Source organism: Populus nigra, chromosome 1 (genome assembly GCF_951802175.1).
Source record: "Populus nigra chromosome 1, ddPopNigr1.1, whole genome shotgun sequence".
Taxonomy (NCBI): Eukaryota; Viridiplantae; Streptophyta; class Magnoliopsida; order Malpighiales; family Salicaceae; genus Populus; species Populus nigra.
Genome location: NC_084852.1, coordinates 24,446,827 through 24,466,291, shown reverse-complemented (window position 1 = coordinate 24,466,291; position 19,465 = coordinate 24,446,827). Strand labels below are relative to the sequence as shown.

The following is a 19,465-nucleotide window of genomic DNA, read 5'->3' as shown; positions in this document are numbered from 1 at the left end:
TTTGACAGGTTTAAAAACAACTCAAACAATTCATTATCAACTTAATATTAAATGATGAAATTGAAAAAAAAATCAATTAAAAAGATAATAAAAAAAACAATCTAATTCAACTCGGGTGAATTTGCAAAACCCATAATATAGGTCCTGAGATCATTATCATCTTATGGAAAGTAAAAAAAAATTAAAAAAATTAAAAATAAAATTTTATAAAATTTTATTATTTTTACCGGATTTATAAGTATAATATTTTTATAAGAGAAATAATATTTTAACATTTTATTTAACATTACCAGCCATCATTAAAAAGCCAAATTTTTTTTTTTCTCTTGAAGATGCCCTAAAAGATGTTTTTGTTCGCTTTCCCTTCTATTAAGTTTTTTTTATTATTTTTTAACAAGGTTTACTCGTTATATTTTGATTAGTTATCAGATCTTAACAAGGATGATAATTTCAGGAAGTTTAGTTTGCAGTCTAAATTGTAGACATCGATTATTTGAAAGATTTTTCTATACAATATAACTTGGTATTAAAATAATTTTTTTCAAAAATATTTTTTTTTTAACCTCCTTGTAGTTTTTTATAAACCATCACTAATTTGTATCCTTATGAATCTATCGAAATTAATTTTTTCTTCTTTGAACAAACCCTTTCCATTGTTTGTCATGCGTTCAGCCCATCACATCCCAAGGTTCGAACTCATGTTCAACAACACATCTTAAACACAATAAATTGTGTAAGAAACCATTAGTGTAACATGCAGATCCATTACAAAAAGTAGTATATTAGATATATAAAAATATACTGTGATAAATTTTTAGATTAAATGGAGTGAGGGAACATAATATTTCAGAAGGTTAAAATTAGTAAATTAATATTGTTAAATATATCAAACAAGACCTTCGTGTACTGTTTGAGACATGTTTTAGCGCTACTGGTAGAATTTTGCTTCAATTAAAGTTGGGATATAAACTAAATATCTGAAACTTTCCAACTATATATCATAGGCCAAACAATTCATCCAAACGAGAAAGAACGACATGTTTGAAATCAAGAGAGAACGATATGTTTGAAATTAAGACTCAAATCTGTCAAAAATATAAAAAAAATTGGAGATTCAGGCTACATGGAGGAATTTTAATATGAAAACTTTTTTTATTATTATATTTTATTTATTTATTTATTTTTAAATAATTTTTTTTAATTTAAATTTTTTTCTAGTGCATTAGACATTATTTAGGGATTTATTTCATTATTAAATTTATATTAGTTAATTACTAATTTGAACTTATTAACTTGTAACCCAAAAACATCTATCAAGACTTATTGATGGAAACAACCATATTGTCACTAGATTCATATGTACTTCCTACCTTTCAGTGATTCTCTTATATTAAAAAATTTTATTCTGAAACTTTTTATTTTTCCATGTCATTAATTTATTGATTCATACTATTTATTATTGATTTATTTTATCAGATTTTAATGTAATTTAATTTCTTAATTAGAATTATCAATATATAATTAATTAAAAAAATTAGTTATGATTTTACGATTTAAATTTACAATCTGAATTTATATTATATTTTTCGTCTTAATCATTTCAAGTTTTTAAGGTGTTTGATTTTATTTTTTATTCAGAAATATATTAAAATAATATTTTAAAAAAATTATTTTTAACATCGAAACATCAAAATAATCTAAAAATACTAAAAAAAATTAATTTATAACAGAAAAAATCAAAATTTAATGAAAAACAGATTGAGTCTCAATGTCAAACACCCTTACAAGCACCACAAGTCTGCTATGGAAACCAAAAGGACCACTGGTGTCATATTTTATGCCAATATGGTTTATTACTAGTCAGAATGGCTACAAAACAGGACTATCAGCCATTCAAGTTTTTGCCCAGCTCAACCTGAGCGAGGCTGGATGAGAAACAAATCTGAATTTGAAGTTATAAATCCAATATACTGATATATTACCCAGCAGAAAACAGCAAATGAACTGAAATTAACTCATCACTAGTCAATGCATTTCTACTAGCTTTTCTTTTGAGGAATTCTTTATATAACAGGAAATGTCAACTGAAAGCTTGCATGTGCTAGCAGCGATGCATTGACTGGTGATGAGTTAACTATCTATAATGAAGTTATAAATCGATAATGCCCTTTCGGGAGAAAAAAAAATCTGACGTAGATTGAGGTTAATTAACTATACATTAAAAAAAAAAAAACATAATCAAGACACGCAAACAATGGCAGAGCCAAAGATAAGATGTGTTGAAAGAAAAGAAAGAACTAATTTCGGCCATCAATGAAAATGTAATGATCTGTTCAATAAATATAAACAATACAAAAACTTCGTCAGATTAGCCATGCATTCTGCAGAAAATCTGGCAGGACATGCGAAGATGTCCCCACTTCAGGGTGGTTTTCTCTTTTAGTTTTCAGCTAGTCTACTGTTTACAGCATGCTTTGTATGTTTCTGTGTTCAGAAATAACACAATTAAGCTCCTGAATAAAAATAAATAAAAAAACTCACAAAGGCGGAACCCCATTTGTTGAAGCACTTGGTGGTCTGTATTTAATTACCGCCACTTCCAGGACACCATCATTCCGGAAATTAGGACAGAAGAGTCGAGGGTCAACAGGACCAGGCAATTTAAAAGAAATGGTGAATGGTCCAGGAGGGCAGAGTTGCTGGACCCTCATCTGGAAGACACTAGATGAATCTTTCAGCATCCCAGCATCAACGGTTACCACACCTTTTATGTGAACAGTCCCATTATGCTGGATATCACATTTTAAATTACCTGGAAAAAAAAGGTGGACTACGTAATTTCCTATATCACAAAACAACATGCCACCGTCATTCCTCAAAGCTTCGGCCTTAGAATTTAATAGTGCTTACTGCATTACTAAATTCTTTCTAATGGAATAAATGTGGCTTAAGGAGCATGATGCTCAGCAGAAGCCACCGCAATTTAACATTTGAGGTAAGAAGCTTACTTTCATTTCTCCGAATGCCAGGCAGTGCAACACGGAAAAGATATGCATTTTCACTGACGCCAATGTCAACAAGACCAATTGGTGGTCCTGCACTACCTTCCTTTGCAGTTCCACTTAAAATCACTAATGGTTTCAATTTTGGTTGGTTAGCAGAATCACAAGCATCCATGCTGCCCCCCTAGATTCCTGTGACACTCAAGTTCTCAGTATCCACATATTAACTCCACAATCATGGTGAACAGTGATGAAGGAGGAGTGCAAATTCCAATTGTGCATGCAGTTGTTTTCTATTCAGACAGATAAATGTACAATAAAAACACCCATTGAAAATTTAAAGAACTTGCGTTGTTTAGATGTAACTGATAGTACTTTTGGTAGCATCTAATAACAGGCCAAGTAACTTATATAATGAAGCTAAAATTTGTTGCAACTTTTGCTTAAAGGGGGGGCGATAAAGGCAAAGGATAAGCAAAACAATTCAATTCGTAAGTGTTGCCAAGACTCAAAAAAACATAGCATAGGGATCCAAAAAAGGAAATTCAGAAATGTGCGAGGATATATTTGTCTGAAATTTATGAGTGAAGAAAATTAGTGAAAGATAAACAACAAATAGGTAAAAAGATTTACAATTCAGTCTCTAAAGGAAACCTTAAATCCATAAGAGTAATCTAGCTCCAGAATGGCTGTTCCCAATCTGGACAGCTAGCACGCCAACCTTTACTTATTAAGACTAAAATATAAACCACTGGAACAAATATGCAAAGACACAGTATAGAGTAATTAAGTATTTTCATTTTTCAAAAGATAGCCAAACAATATTTCCAAGTTTCATGCTAAAAGAGGAATGGCAAGGGTCCAGACTCTGCATCATAATGGTTCAGCTAGTGCTGTCTAACAATGCAACTTGGAACAAGCATGAAATAAAAGACACAATTAGTATGAAAGCATGGCCGATCTGGGCATCTCATAAACCAAAGTAATAATATTTTCAAATCCATTTGTTGTTCTATGAGAGTATGGTATTCAGATGACAATATCATTGAAGATGACCAACGGAGAGCTTGCCATAGACATTCATGACAATCACCAGATCACCAGAAAGCTTTAGGCCTGAAGATTACAATGAAGCTTGCAGAAATGTACATGACACAGGTTGCTTTTGTTTCCTACAGGCCACCTAAGAGATTGATTTCCGAGAAAGAATGGAAGAGAAGATAAAAGACTCCTCCACTAAAAACAATCCAATTTCAAAACTATATCTGAAATATCTTACCCATGTCAATGACACCTAGAACAAGAATCCTTTATTCATGTTGCGTAGGTAATGGATTTTCAATTGATAGCTCATTTTGATAAAATAATCCTTGTTGCTTCTCAGTCATGCTTCCAATAAACACAGAATGAATAGAGACAGGAAAAAAAAAACATGTTCGTTAAAGAATCTTAATTTAGATGGCATCTGAATAAGTAACCCTAACATCTTAATTTCGAAGTGCCAGTAATTTAAGGAACCAAAAAGACTAAGCTGACATGCAGCATCTTTAAGAAGAGACACAAAAATAGCAGTTATTTTTTTATGGTTAGGTGAAAGAACAAAACTGAAAACCCAAGATAAAACGCGAAAGAAACCCTAATTTGATTCGGAAGAGACATAATTAAGAAATGGATAACCACATGAGCTCCATTTCTTTCTTCCATTAATCGCATTCTAGAAAACTAAAGCTTAAATTTCATGGAACTAACTAAGCAATAATTCCACTTCTAAACAAACCACTTCATAATCACAAATTCACTCTTTTTCTGAATATATTCTTTTCATGTTCTAATTTTATCCGTTGATTAGAACAAACCCCCATACCAATAAGACCGCAGCGCTTCAACACCCATCATAATCTTCTTCTAGATCAATCGAGCCAAGAAAAATAAGCACAAACCCATTCAGCTTATATAAATAAAAAGCTTCAATGCACTTATTATACTACAAGATAAACACAAATGATTGTGCAACACGGAAAATTTCATGCGTGCGTGTGTGTGAAAATGGAAGATCTAGATGTATTCGTTGTTATAGCCGGGAGACTTTACCGTTAATACTCCGGTAGGTCGTCGACGGCGGTGGACAGCAGAATTTTCTCTGTGACTATTGAGTTGGTGCGGTCACTGTGCAGCTAGGAGTATTTTGGTCGTCTTCTTCAATTCCAACATGGCATTAACTATATATGGCCCAGAACCGATTAGAGGGTGCCGCGTCGAAATGTGGGCTCCACTGTGTATATATGCACTTGTTTCCAATACGTTTTTAGAAAATTTTGATTTTTTTTTATTACTTTCAATTAATTTTTTTTATATTTTTATATAAGATGTGGATGTTAAAAATAAAAAAATTGATATATTTTTAAACAAAAAATATTTTAAAAAATAATCATTACAAGTCTACCATAATATCATGGTAGAGATGAAAGCACTTCTAAAATTAATTTTGGCATGGTTTAGAAGTGTAGTTGTATTGTATTTTTTAAAATTTTTAATATTTTAAAAATATTTTTAAATTAATTTTTTTATATTTTTAATTATTAATATAAAAAATAAAAAATGTTATTTTAATATATTTTTAAATAAAAATAATTTTAAAAAATAACATATAAAACACTTTTTATATTATTATTTTCAAAAGAAAATAGAATCGGGTTACATAATTATGAGATTAATCTACATGTTGAATAATAATGATAAAATGGAGGTTTATCACATCACAAGTATTGTATAATGTACAAGACTCAATAAAAAAAATAAAAATTAAAGAGACTAATAAAAATTTAGAAGAGGATAGCAAGGAATTATGGATAAAACCCTTTTTAAATTCTTACAAAAAGAAAATGCATTAAATACATGTCCTCTATACGGGCCCGAGGCCTTGTACAATTGAGTGAGGTGAGACCTGCGAGCAAATGGACTTCTTCGAAAAGAGAAATCTGCCCTGATGCAAGCCCGTCACACTTTGATGAGTTCATCTAGCAAATCTTCAGCTGTTTAATTTACAATCGTAAATACAGAGAAAGAGAGAGAGAGTTACATTATGAAATGAATTGGAGAAAAAGCTGTAAGGAAAGCAACAACTGAAGCAAAAAAATGCTGCAGTCGTTGAGAAAATGTGGACAGCAGCAGAGATGCTCGGGGACATGATCTGCATTCTGCTTCTTAGCGAATAATATGGTAGCTAATCTTTGCATGCAGGCATGTCCTGAGAACAGAAGGAGCTTCCTTGTAGTTGGTTGCTCAAAAACATAGATGGGACAAATTAGCAGACCACTGATTTGAGGGGCAACACCGCAACAGAAACACCAGGAACAGAAACTTCGAAAAAATATGCACCTTTTCTCAATGCCTATGTCGAAAATTCCGATTGGCGGTCAAAGTGTCTTCCGGCCCTGCTTGCGCTGGCCAGTCAATAGTCATAATGACAGATTCATCTGTGATAGGAAATTCCACATGAGGCAACGGCCTCATCCAATTTGCAGCTCTTCCCGATTCCAGAGATGCTTTCTTGATTGTGTTCTTTTGAATTACAAACAGTACCATAGGAAAATCCTGGCACTGGCAGGTCGCAAAGGCGACGCCTCCTTCTGTATGTCTGTCCAACCATTGCTGATGAGGGATGGTTTCTCATTTCTAGAAGAATTAGTTCCAGCAGTTTTTTCATAGCTATTTAGCAATGCCAATTTGCACGGTTTCTTCTCCATACTGCTGCTGATCTGCAGAGATGAATGTTCATGGATATAATTCTCAATTATGATTGTTACAGATATTTTGTTTATCTGATCCAAGTACATTGTTGTAGTAGTCATCATCATCATCATCAATATTTTTTATTTATTCGATTTGAATTTTTTCATTAGCCCTTTTATTAAAACAAAATTTTTCTAGTTATCCTATGTTAAATTTCAAACATGTGGACATGTGCATCAACCACACTCCTGCATCACACATTACAATATAATATCCACTTTAAATCTAATATTCTACTACAAATAGTTTGAATAAATGAAATGAATTGAGTTAATTAATCCCGTCAAAAAATATTTTTCTCCGATTCACTTCTCAAATTATTTCAACCACTGAATTTATGGGATTCACAAGTAAAATCTACTCTAGAATCAGTGAAAAATGTTCAAATAACAGCATGGAAAAGGAAAATGTGTGCTATGTTAAATATTATTACGAACCTGGATTGTCTGCACGAAATCGAATTGCCACCCAACCACCAGAAGGCACACCAACAGTGTTCCTCTCAACAGGATCAACTAAGGTTAAAATTTTTGGGATCACTCTTAGGATTAAAATTTCCAAACCCTTCTCCAACAACAAAGAAATTGAGGCCATGAAGATGGAGAGGGTGACTCTCAGTACCCAAAATGCTAGTGTCCTGCATCACTACCTATGCACTTGTGTTAAATGAATGGATGGAGAGGAAAGCTTGGAAAATCAGTGGTGAAAACCCCATTTGATTTTTTGAAAAAATAGGATTGGAGGTGAGGTGTGCCGCTGAAAGGAAAGCCATGGAGATATTGTTAACAGAAGCTGCAAATTTTGTGCCATTAGGCCCGTGACATATCTTATTTTTTGTGCACGGGCTATTTCTTAGACCAACTGTGAAGAAGGATTTCTTGTCTGCTTTTGTTTGAGGCACATCAACTAGGAATTGAGAATTAGCCAAACTACGAAATTTTGTTGTGAAATTCGCAACGACATTTGTAGCGTTAATAAGAGGTAAGGTTGGTTTAATGCTGTCGACTTTGAAGAACTTTCATACTCAAGTATCCCTGCAACAGTCGTGTTATCAAACGTGCCGTGCTAGTAAAATATGGTCTTGCTAACATGTAGAATAATGCATTGGGGGCAATGGGTTCGGTCTTCAGAAGAATATTTGTGGTCTGTCCTGGTGTGATAACTAAAAGGTTAGTCTCAAAAGGCTTCACATAAGTTGCATCCGCTTTAACAGTGGTGAATGTGTGGTTCGCAATGCTGAAAAAGAGCTCATCGTTGAGTGCAGCATTGATCAATCAGAGAAGATATGTCTTTCCACACTCCGGAACACGTTTTAAAGGTGTAAGCTTCGGAGACATTTGGCCACCCTCCAGTCTGTAAAGCCTGGTTAATCACTGCCTCGGGATCAGCACTGAACCATGTTGGGTCATTCAAGCAATCAAACACACACAAATTTACGTGGTTCGGCAACTTGCCTACTCCACGGAGCTACTGGTTTGTATTAATCAAGCTTAGAAACAATACAAACAACAAAACAAGGAGGAGGAGAAAATTCTTCTCAACTCAACTCAACTCTCCCTAGCTCTCTCTCTGTGTTTCTCTCTTGTTCTCAATCTGTTCTCTCTACTACGTCTCACATCTCAGCTCTCAATAGCACCCTCTATTTATAGCTGATATGGGAGACAATCTTCTTTATGTAGTCAATTATGGTGGCCACCGTTTTCTTTGTTTAGGCACCCACCATTGACTCTTACCATGCAGCCATGTTTGACAGCAGTCATGCTTGACATGGCTGCCACCACCACCAGATTGTGTCCACACTTAACAATCTCCCACTTGGACACAAATGGTGCTAGATCTGTCTTTTAATTTCTGAGACCAACTGAAGCTTTACACAGCTTCAGTTTATCAAGAGTAACTCCTTTGGTTAACATGTCAGCTGGATTCTTGCTTCCGCAGATCTTTTCTAGCATTAGTTGCTCCTCGTCTAGCAATTGTCGGATGAAGTGATATTTGATCTGAATATGCTTCGTCCTGGAGTGAAATGCTGGATTCTTGGCAAGGAAGATTGCACTCTGACTGTCGCTGTACAAAGTACCCTTTTCCTTCATCTTGCCCAATTCTTTCAGAAAACTCTGCAGCCATACGATCTCTTTTGCAGATTCTGAGACTGCAACATATTCAGCTTCTGTTGTTGAAAGAGCGACGATCTTTTGCAAGGTAGAACTCCAGGAAACAGCAGTCCCTCCTAGAGTATATACATATCCTGTAGTGCTCTTTCTGCTATCAACATCTCCTGCTAGATCAGCGTCTACAAAACCTTCAAGTTTCAAACCACCAGCTGTGAAAGTAAGACATGTCTCTGATGAACCTTTTAAGTATCTCATGATCCATTTCACCGCCTCCCAATGTTGCTTTCCAGGATTGCTCATATATCGGCTTACAACTCCCACTGCATGGGCAATGTCTGGTCTGGTACAGACCATAGCATACATCAAAGAGCCGATAGCTGAGGCGTATGGAATCTTATCCATGTATCCACTTTCTAGCTCAGTTTTTGGTGACTGGTCTTTGCTGAGCTTGAAATGATTCCCCAGAGGTGTACTTACTGGTTTAGCATTATCCATACTAAACCTGCTGAGAACCTTCTTGACATACTCTGTTTGTGAAAGCTTTAGTATGCCTTTGTCTTGATCTCTGATGATTCTCATGCCCAGTATTTGTTTAGCAGCTCCCAGATCCTTCATTTCAAACTGTTTTGACAATTGTTGTTTCAGCTTGTCAATCTCCTCAATGTTGGATCCTGCAATCAACATATCATCCACATATAATAGTAGAATGATGTAGGAGTTGTCAAAATGTTTGACATAGCAACAGTGATCAGCCTGGCATCTTGTGTATCCCGAACTACACATGAAGTTGTCAAACTTCTTGTACCACTGTCTTGGAGCTTGCTTCAAACCGTATAGGCTTTTCTTTAGCTTGCAGACTTGGTTCTCCTTTCCTGGTATTTCAAACCCCTCTGGTTGTTGCATGTAAATGTCTTCCTCCAATTCTCCATGAAGAAAAGCTGTTTTTACATCTAATTGTTCAAGATGTAAATTCTCTGCCGCTACTATCCCCAGAACAACTCTGATTGTTGTGAGCTTCACAACTGGAGAAAATATCTCAGAGTAGTCAATCCCTTTCTTTTGTTGAAACCCTTTTACAACAAGTCTTGCCTTGAACCGTTTGCTTCCGTCATGCTCAGTCTTTACTCTGTAGACCCACTTGTTTTGCAAAGCCTTCTTTCCTTCAGGTAGTGTGGTCAGCTCCCAGGTCTTGTTCTTCAGCAACGAACTCATCTCATCCTTCATGGCTAACTCCCACTTGCTTGAGTTTCCATCTTGTAAGGATTCTTCATAACTTAGCGGCTCACCACCATCTGTCGATAAAATATAATTCAGTAGAAGTGTGAACCGTTGTGGGGGCTTTATAGTCCTTGAAGACCTGCGAACATAAACAATTGGTTCACTTGGCTCTGCATCGTCTTATGTAGTGGTGGGTACAGATGTGCTTGAATCTTCTTGTAAAGACTCTTGAGTTTTGTTATGCTCGGTAACATCAGGAAGCCCTTCTAATCTGATGAATTCAGATTTTTGTGGACTTGTATCTGAATCAGTCATATCTGTTTCTGCACTTGATCTGTCTTTGTACAAAACTTTCTCATTGAAGATCACGTTCCTGCTTCTGATAATCTTTCTGTTCTGATCATCCCAAAACCGAAATCCAAATTCTTCATCTCCATAGCCAATGAAGAAACATTTCTTGGATTTGGCATCTAGCTTGTTGCGTGCATCAGAATCTATATGCACATAGGAAACACACCCAAAGACCTTTAAATGAGAGATTTGTACCTCTTTTCCTCTCCATACTTCCTCAGGCAATCTGAACTCCAAAGGAACTGATGGTCCACGGTTGATCAAGTAAACTGCAGTATGAACTGCGTCAGCCCAGAATGTTTGAGGTAGCCCTGAATGCAACCTCATGCTTCTAGCTCGTTCATTGATGGTCCGGTTCATTCTTTCAGCAATGCCATTCTGTTGTGGTGTGCCTGGAATGGTCTTTTCCATTCTGATACCATTAACAGCACAATACTCCTTGAAACCTCCATCAATGTATTCTCCTCCATTATCAGATCTTAAGCATTTCAACTTCAAACCTGATTCATTCTCAACCATAGCCTTCCACTTCTTGAATGTTTCGAACACATCAGATTTATTTTTCAGAAAGTAGACCCATACCTTTCTGCTGAAATCATCAATGAAAGTTACGTAATACCGAGAACCTCCAAGAGATGCCACTGGAGAAGGTCCCCATAAATCTGTGTGCACCAGTTCTAGCTTTCTTGGTCTTAAGGCCCTGCCAACCTTTAAGAAACTGAGCTTCTTCTGTTTTCCAAGAACACAGCTTTCACAAATGTCTAGATCAACATTTTTAAGCTCTGGCAGTTTTCCCTTCGACTGAAGTATCTTCATCCCTTTTTGACTCATATGGCCGAGTCTACAGTGCCATAACTGTGCTTGATTTTCTACTTCAGTAGAGGCAATAATATCTTCACATCTTGTGGTCATATACAGGGTGCCGGTTTTCTTTCCACGAGCCAAAACCATTGCTCCCTTTGATACCTTCCACATACCTCCAGAAAAGAGGATTGAATGACCACTCTCATCAAGTTGTCCGACTGAGATCAACTTCTTCTTGAGTCCAGGAACATGCCTTACATTTTGCAAGTTCCATGTAGATCCATTCATTGTCTTGATATGCACTTCTCCTATACCAACAATCTTCATTGGTTGTCCATCGGCTAGATAGACTACACCGTGATCTCCAGCAACATAGTTTTGCATCATCTCATGGTGTGGTGTACAGTGGAATGAAGCACCAAAATCAAGAATCCAATCATCAATCGGACTTTGTACAGCAAGAATCAAAGCGTCTTGCACCTCATCTGTGGTAGCGTTTGCAGAGTCAGCTTCAGGTTTTTTCGGTTTTGTGCAATTCCTCATGAAATGACCAGGTTTGCCACAATTCCAACATTCAGCCTGCTTTCTGGGTCCGGACTTGCTTTTACTTCTGTATCTTGATTTGGATCTGCCTCTGGATAAGCCTCTATCCTGTCTCCTCCCTCGAGTGTTAATGTTGAGAGCTGATCCTGAACTTGAACTTTCACCTGAGTCTTTCCTTCGAACTTCTTCAGCTAAAATCAAGTCTCGGATGTCATCATATTTCAGTTTGGATTTTCCAGCTGAATTGCTCACGGCTGTCCTCATACCTTCCCAACTGCTTGGAAGTGAAGCTAGCAAAATGAGTGCACGGATCTCATCATCAAACTCAATCTCTACAGATGACAATTGATTTGTGATGGTATTAAAGTTGTTGAGATGTTGCGTGACGGAGGTGCCTTCTGTCATTTTCAAGTTGAACAACTTCTTCATCAAGTGCACTTTATTGTTTGCCGAGGGCTTTTCATACATCCCAGACAAGGCTTCCATTAGTCTTGCAGTGGATCTTTCTTTCGTAACATTGTGAGCAACTCTTCTTGATAAGGATAACCGGATAATACCCAAAACTTGTCTATCAAGAAGCAACCAATCTTCTTCTGGCATATTCTCCGGTTTGCTCCCCAAGAGAGGAAGATGAAGTTTCTTCCCATATAAATAGTCTTCAATTTGCATTTTCCAATATCCAAAATCTGATCCATCAAATTTTTCAATTCCCGCAGCCTTTATTTCATCTGCCATTTTTACTGTATCTCCGATTTGAATTTGTCAAATCTGACCTTACAGATGTGTCCGGAACGGCCAAAAATATTGGAAACGACACTGAGATCACCCCAATCGGACTTCGGATGGCTCAGATCTTAACAGTCAAAGTTTTGGATCAACGGACGGTGCAGATGAAGCCGCGTGTCAGCCCAGAATAGCGTCTGCGAAGCACTGGATCAAAACCCACATTTGATGACGTGTCAAGATGACGTGGCTTCCACGTAGGCCCACTGGGACCCACCTTTGCTGACGTGGCAACTGCACGCGCGTCCCGTGCTGACGTGTCAGTGTCTGACGTGGCTACTGACTGGTCGGATGACGTGGCAGTTGACTTGCTGACGTGGCAGGTGACGTGGCAGGAGACTGTACTGTTTTGCTTGCGTGGCGGATGACGTGGCGGGTCAACCCGGTTTAGATGCAGGTATCCGGGTAGAGACGACGCGTGGAGAGCGTGCTGCGCGTGGGCGCGCGTAGGCAGTGGCTTCGTCGGCGCGTGTGGGTGCGTGCGGGCATGCAGGACGTCGGTTCTTCGCCGGGTTTTCACCAGTGAATTCGTCTCCTCTTGCTCTACACGATGGTATGTTCAAAAACACGTTTTGAGAACTTTGATTTTTGAGTTTGGATCAAACACCCTCTTTTTCAAGAACAAGCTCTGATACCAGTTGTTGGGTCATTCAAGCAATCAAACACACACAAATTTACGTGGTTCGGCAACTTGCCTACTCCACGGAGCTACTGGTTTGTATTAATCAAGCTTAGAAACAATACAAACAACAAAACAAGGAGGAGGAGAAAATTCTTCTCAACTCAACTCAACTCTCCCTAGCTCTCTCTCTGTGTTTCTCTCTTGTTCTCAATCTGTTCTCTCTACTACGTCTCACATCTCAGCTCTCAATAGCACCCTCTATTTATAGCTGATATGGGAGACAATCTTCTTTATATAGTCAATTATGGTGGCCACCGTTTTCTTTGTTTAGGCACCCACCATTGACTCTTACCATGCAGCCATGTTTGACAGCAGTCATGCTTGACATGGCTGCCACCACCACCAGATTGTGTCCACACTTAACAAACCACTCTCCCGTGGTTTATTCAATCAGATTGTTTTATTCTTAATTAGCTTGTTTAACGAAGATACAAAATAAAAAGGTCACTTCCTTGCAGGGTTTGGCAAATCGTTAAGAAACATTTTGCTTAGGGAAGATGATGAGGGGTCCATAGACAGTAGCTCTAAGCCATGAAAAGTGAGTATGCCAGAAGAGAGTTCCTCTTTTTCCTGTAATAGTGAAGTTGTACACATATGTCTAGTTTGTTTGAATAGGCCATTGTGTGATGCATGATGGCCTATCTGCCCATCCACTTTGAAGCTGTCGAATTCCATGCCTGTTTCCAATAATTTCATCACCAAAAACATGTCAGCCATGAAGACCAATCACGTAGATATGATTTAACCACTTGTCATTGTTAATTAATCGATAAATACAGTACCACAGGACAAAAACTTAGTAAAAGAAACAATCATATATAATAGAAGTACACGATCGATATATACAGAGTTCAATTCATACCGATGGATGCTGATATTATTTGGAACATGATTGACCACCTTCACCACTAGACGGTCACCATCTCTAGCAACTATGCGGGGCCCCGAGAACATCCCATTAATTGTCTCCATGCTCTTGGTGTGGCACAACTTGGTCACATTTTTCAGTTTTAGACAAAAGCATATAGTTAAAAGTGCCACAAGTTTAGATAAGTGTAAAATGCAAAGTATATATATGTACTTACGTTGAACTTGTAGTGCCTTGTAATGCCTGCATGCTTTGCACTGGCAACCTCAGGAAAGGCCCAGAGGCAGCTTATAGCAAAGAGTAATATTGCAGAAGAATTGTTGGTGATGCAGAAGCTGAAGCACCCATGCTTTACGTGCCAACCAAATTAAACTAAAATATTCTACTTGGTAAGAAATTAAAGGACATAGGAGTTATAGGCACTTTTGGTGAAACTTAAACTTTGCTTCTCATGTGCATATCATTAAACTCAGTTGGGAGTGTTCAGTTATACAGGCAAATAGTTTATAGATAGAGTAATACTGGCTGGTTGATTAGGTAATCAGAGGTTTCAGACATGACAGAAGGAAGAGAATTACCTACTGCATGCGATCCATGTTTGATTTTGCAGTGTAATCATCAAAGTCAATTGATTAGTTAATTTTATTTGTGCTTAAGCTTTTGGTTTGAATATGCTTATCTCGTCCTCCTAATTACATAGACAAGTAGCATTATTTCGAAAGAAATGTCAGCATGCTAATTTCAATATCCCTTCCTCATAAGTTACCCCTTTCATTGAAAATTCTTCTGTCGTAGAATCAATTTTTTCCTCAAAAAACAAGTAACATGTTTGTAAGGAAATTTGACTTGATATTCCTAATTAAAGTAATGAAAGGTATCTTCCACCAAACAGGTTGGAGAATATCAAGGATAGAGAAATATCAGTCATGCCAAAATCTATGTTCCACGATAGCGCGAGTGACTCTTCGAGGGACTTGGTGAGCAAGGCAAAATATGTTTCTAAATGTCATTCTTTATATACTCCTCAAAGCAATGCACTACACTATTAAACAGTTTTACCGATGGATTAATTTCGTCAGTGTAAGGCATGAAATTCATTGGTAATAATGTTATCGAAGACCTTAGTCCATCGGAATACGGATCGTCGGTACTTCCCCATTTCATTACTGATTTTGTCAAAAATAAAAAAAAACCAACCACCAACAATTTTACAGGCGGCGACGCGCGGCAAAAAAAAATATTTCCCGCGAGAACATTACCGATGGAATCCATCCATCTGTATTTTCAACGGTAATCACCGACGGACTATCCGTCGGTGATGGTGGCATGACGGTAAATATTTCAGAACTCTATGAAATACCGACAGATATATTCCGTCGGTAATAGTAATAGTAAACATCGACGGAATATGTCCGTCGGTAATTGTGGCATGGGTGGTAATTGTTTGGCAACTCTCGGTAAAATACCAACGGCCAGTTTCTATCTGGAAAGCCGTCGGTATGTATTTAAAATATATATAAAAAATAATTTATAAATAGTAAAAAAGCTTCATAAACAAATAAAATTGTATTAAACATTAAAAATATAAAAATAATGTTAAATAATATCCATCCAAATATTCATTACAAATTTAATGTGTTTAAAAAACAAAATTAAACTAGAATAGTGGCGGAGCTGGAGAAGGAGGAGGAGGCTAGTTGTTCCCGGGACCATATGGCCAAAAAGGAGTTGCACATGTATCATCAGTCATCCTTGATCTAATCTCCATGACCATTTGACAGAGCTGATCATAATTCGTCGAGAGTTGTTCATATTGTTGTTTCAAGACCACGAACTCCTTAGACTGGGTGCTCGATACTGATGGAGAGCTCCCAATGGTTGAGACACTACAAGCCGACCGCAAGTTTTCGGCTGTAATGTTGGAGAGCCCGTAGACCTGATTTTTTTTTGGTCCACCAAATGATCCCACCTCCATCCACAAATCCGAATTGAAATCTGGATGGGTCGAAGGATCGTTCGCATATCTCTCCCTCAACCGGCTATTATAGGTCTCCTGAAATTTTTTTAAAAAAATCATCATATTCAATTCAAGAAAATTATAACTTACAAAATAAAATGATTGAACAAACATACCACGAAGTGCTGAGCACGGTTGTCCATGAACTGTTGCACCCTTTTTTGGCGGTCTTGACTCCGCACATGTGTCTTTACAAACAGCTCCATTAGACTCAGCTCACGTCCAAGAGATGCAGCATGTAAGGAAAAAAAAGGTTGCAAGTTAAATATATTTATAAGCAACAACAAATTAATTAACGATATATTTCATTAAAATTAATCTTACCATCCGCTTTGCATGGGTGCTGAACGGGCGAAGCCGCCGGTGTGCGTGGTCACCGAACCATGAATTTACCGGTTCTGGTTGTCGGTGCCGAACTGTGAGCACTGTGAGAACCGCTCTGAGGTCACATGCTCAATATATGTCGTCCATATATCTCCCGAGATGAATGACAATTTGAATTCCTGCCAAATCGCCACCTCATTCCATCCTTCAAGACCGTTATTACTTACATGTTTTTTTGACTTTTTTTGGATGTCATACCAAAAATCACGCAACCTGCTTCCATAGTAACAAATTAGAATTTAGAACATAAAATTATAAAACAAAAATAAATATTATTTTCGATATTACCTAGTTGCCGCATGATTCTCCCATAACCTCCTCACAACAATGTTGTTCGCGCTATCCCACTCAAATTTATGATGTGTATATAAATAATTCATTTAATATAAAAATAGTACAAGATATAAAATTATAAAAATAATTTATTAAAAATAAGCTGGAAATTAAAAGTTAACACCGACCTGAAATCACGGAAACCATTCATCGATATTAGGTCTCCACTCAAGATGTCTGGAAACCTAACTCCATTGAAACAATGGAATCTCCATCAACAATTTAAACGCTAATGTTATTGTCCTGGCAGCCTCAATGTTCGTGAACCTGAAATTAAATAAAATTAATAAAATATTAATTAGTTGTTCATAAATTATGTTATAAGTATATAAAAAAAAACTAAAACCTAAACAAACTTACATTGAGAGGTCATCCTTCCATTGTGCTTGGTACTTGTGGGTGAATTGATCCCGCTATGAAGGCACACCGTCTCTATGCTGTGAAACCGCGCTAGAAGAGGCAACATCACAAGTTGGCGTAGATGCCTCGCCGTGATCAACACCTAAGGATACATTCTCCTCGCTGCTAGAAGAACTAGCTGCAACCGTCTGCTGACGACATGCTGTAGATTTCATTTTACATATCTACATAAATTTATACGAATAATTTCATAATTAACTTCGATAATTTAAAAAAAAAAATTGGTAGCACCTCCCCTATACTAGAGACTACCCACAATTTTCAAAACTGTAAATCTTTACAATAACCATAAACCAATTGACTCCATTTTAATATCTTATATACAACCTAACATCTAATGAAATTCAACATCTATATATTTTCAACTAACATCTATAGAAATGCATAAATGACAATTAAAATTGATGGAAATAATAAAAAACCATAACAATCAATAATAGAATAAAATTGAGATAAAACAATGAAATTTAATTCTTCATTTCCAATTATCATTTCAATTGAAAATTCAACAATAAAATTATATTAGAGACTACATCTACACAAATAAAAAGACTAAATTATCAAATAATTATTACAATACAAAAAATAAAATAACATTAATATAAATTCATAAATAATAATTAAAATTAATCAAAATAATAAAAAATATAACAAACAATAATATCATAAAATTATGATAAACTAATTAAATATAATTCTATATTTCAATTAATATTTTAAAGGTAAATTCAACAATAACAATTCAAATTTAACAAAATTTTCAAGATATTATGGCAATACAAACAATCAAATGAATTTAACAAATTAAAAGAAAAAACTAAAGAACACTACACAAAACAAACAATATACAAAACTAAAGAACAATACATAAATTCAAAATAAATTTAGGAATGAAAAATGTTACCTTAATAGTATATTGATTTCAAGATTTTATCTACAAACAATACACAAAACAAAGAAAACCACACAAATAATCATAATTAAAATAAAAAAAGTAAAAAAAATACAAAGATAAAGAAAGAAAAATGCATACCTTTTAATATGTTGAAAACTACCAACACAAAAATAAAAACTCTTGCAAAAACTTATTACAAACGGAGAGGAGAAGAGGAGATGAAATGAGGAGCAGAGTAAAAATGAATCACGGAGGGGGGGTTTATACAACAATTTTTCCGTTGAAATTACCGACGGAAAATAAAATAATAATTTTTTAGACGGTAGCATTAAAGCCCATTAGTAATTTCCGTCGGTATTTAATTGATTCTCACACCAAAAATTTTGAAAATCCCTCCATATTTTTCAAAGTTCATCGGCAAATCCGTCGGAAATTGTGCGCCAGAGCACACACGCATTGGTTTTGCCATGTCCGTCAACAAATCCATCGGTAACTTCTAACAGGCATGCGCTTTGGAATGTGTGCCATCCATATGTGAATGCATCGGTATATACGTCGGTAATTATCGCAGGCCTATCGGTAATTGTGGTAAAATACCGTAACTTTTTTACAACTCTCTGTGAAATACCGACTAGGTACTAGTCCGTCGGTATACCCATCGGTAATGGTGGCAAAATGCGGTAATTTTTTTGCAACTCTGTGAAATACCTAAGGGTATATGGCCGTCAGTATACATGTCAGTAATTGAGGCAAAATGTCATAATTGTTTTGCAACTCTCTGTGAAATACCAACGGGTATAAGTCCGTCGGTAAAACAAACAATCTTTTTGCAAGTGTTGATTATATTGCGTGTCTATCCTCCTGCACAAAAGCTTGAATTGTAAACTTACAGCACGCACAACACAATAACAAGAGCTGACAATTATAAAATAAATATTTCATGTTTCAAAATATCATCCTTAATATTACATTATAAAAATAAGGCTTTACAACATATTTAGTCAGAATTTTCATCTTCGTCCTCAATTAAATTGTTATCAACTTCATCGCACTCTTCAATGTGGTTATCATCTTCTTCATCAACATTCTCTAGTCCACTAGAGCTCAAAACAACATTCAACTTCTCTGCGTCAACATCAACAAGACTATCATCGAAAAAACACGAAAATTTGAATTTTCTTCTAAGTCAATCGAAGGAGCAACTCAGTATGTTTCAACAACCTCACTAGCTTGAAAGACTTCATCTATCACACTTGTGTCTT

At 36.2% G+C, this 19,465-nt stretch overlaps 1 protein-coding gene and 1 pseudogene across 2 annotated transcripts; both read right to left on the bottom strand.

Annotated features, from left to right (window-relative positions):
• Window positions 1-2,279: 2,279 nt before the first annotated feature.
• On the bottom strand, window positions 2,280-5,225 carry LOC133697150 (increased DNA methylation 3). 2 transcript variants are annotated; one of them, XM_062119543.1, is made up of 3 exons: window positions 5,094-5,225; window positions 3,009-3,194; window positions 2,280-2,842 (listed from the first exon to the last, which is right to left on the bottom strand). In XM_062119543.1, exons 2-3 carry the CDS (start codon window positions 3,175-3,177, stop codon window positions 2,538-2,540), a joined length of 474 nt encoding a protein of 157 aa, XP_061975527.1. In that variant the 5' UTR covers window positions 3,178-3,194; window positions 5,094-5,225; the 3' UTR covers window positions 2,280-2,537. The 2 variants fall into 2 exon arrangements, with proteins under 2 accessions (XP_061975527.1, XP_061975537.1); XM_062119553.1 differs by having other exon boundaries at window positions 2,280-2,812.
• A 1,485-nt stretch (window positions 5,226-6,710) lies between these two features.
• LOC133679651 (laccase-2-like) lies at window positions 6,711-17,463 on the bottom strand (annotated as a pseudogene).
• Window positions 17,464-19,465: the final 2,002 nt, after the last annotated feature.

Excerpts from the sequence above, each read along its gene's own strand:
- LOC133697150 (XM_062119543.1), bottom strand. The coding sequence starts at position 3,177 with ATGGATGCTTGTGATTCTGCTAACCAACCAAAATTGAAACCATTAGTG. Across the intron at positions 2,843-3,008 it reads TGGCATTCGGAGAAATGAAA|GAAATTACGTAGTCCACCTT; the intron begins GTAAGCTTCTTA and ends TTTGTGATATAG.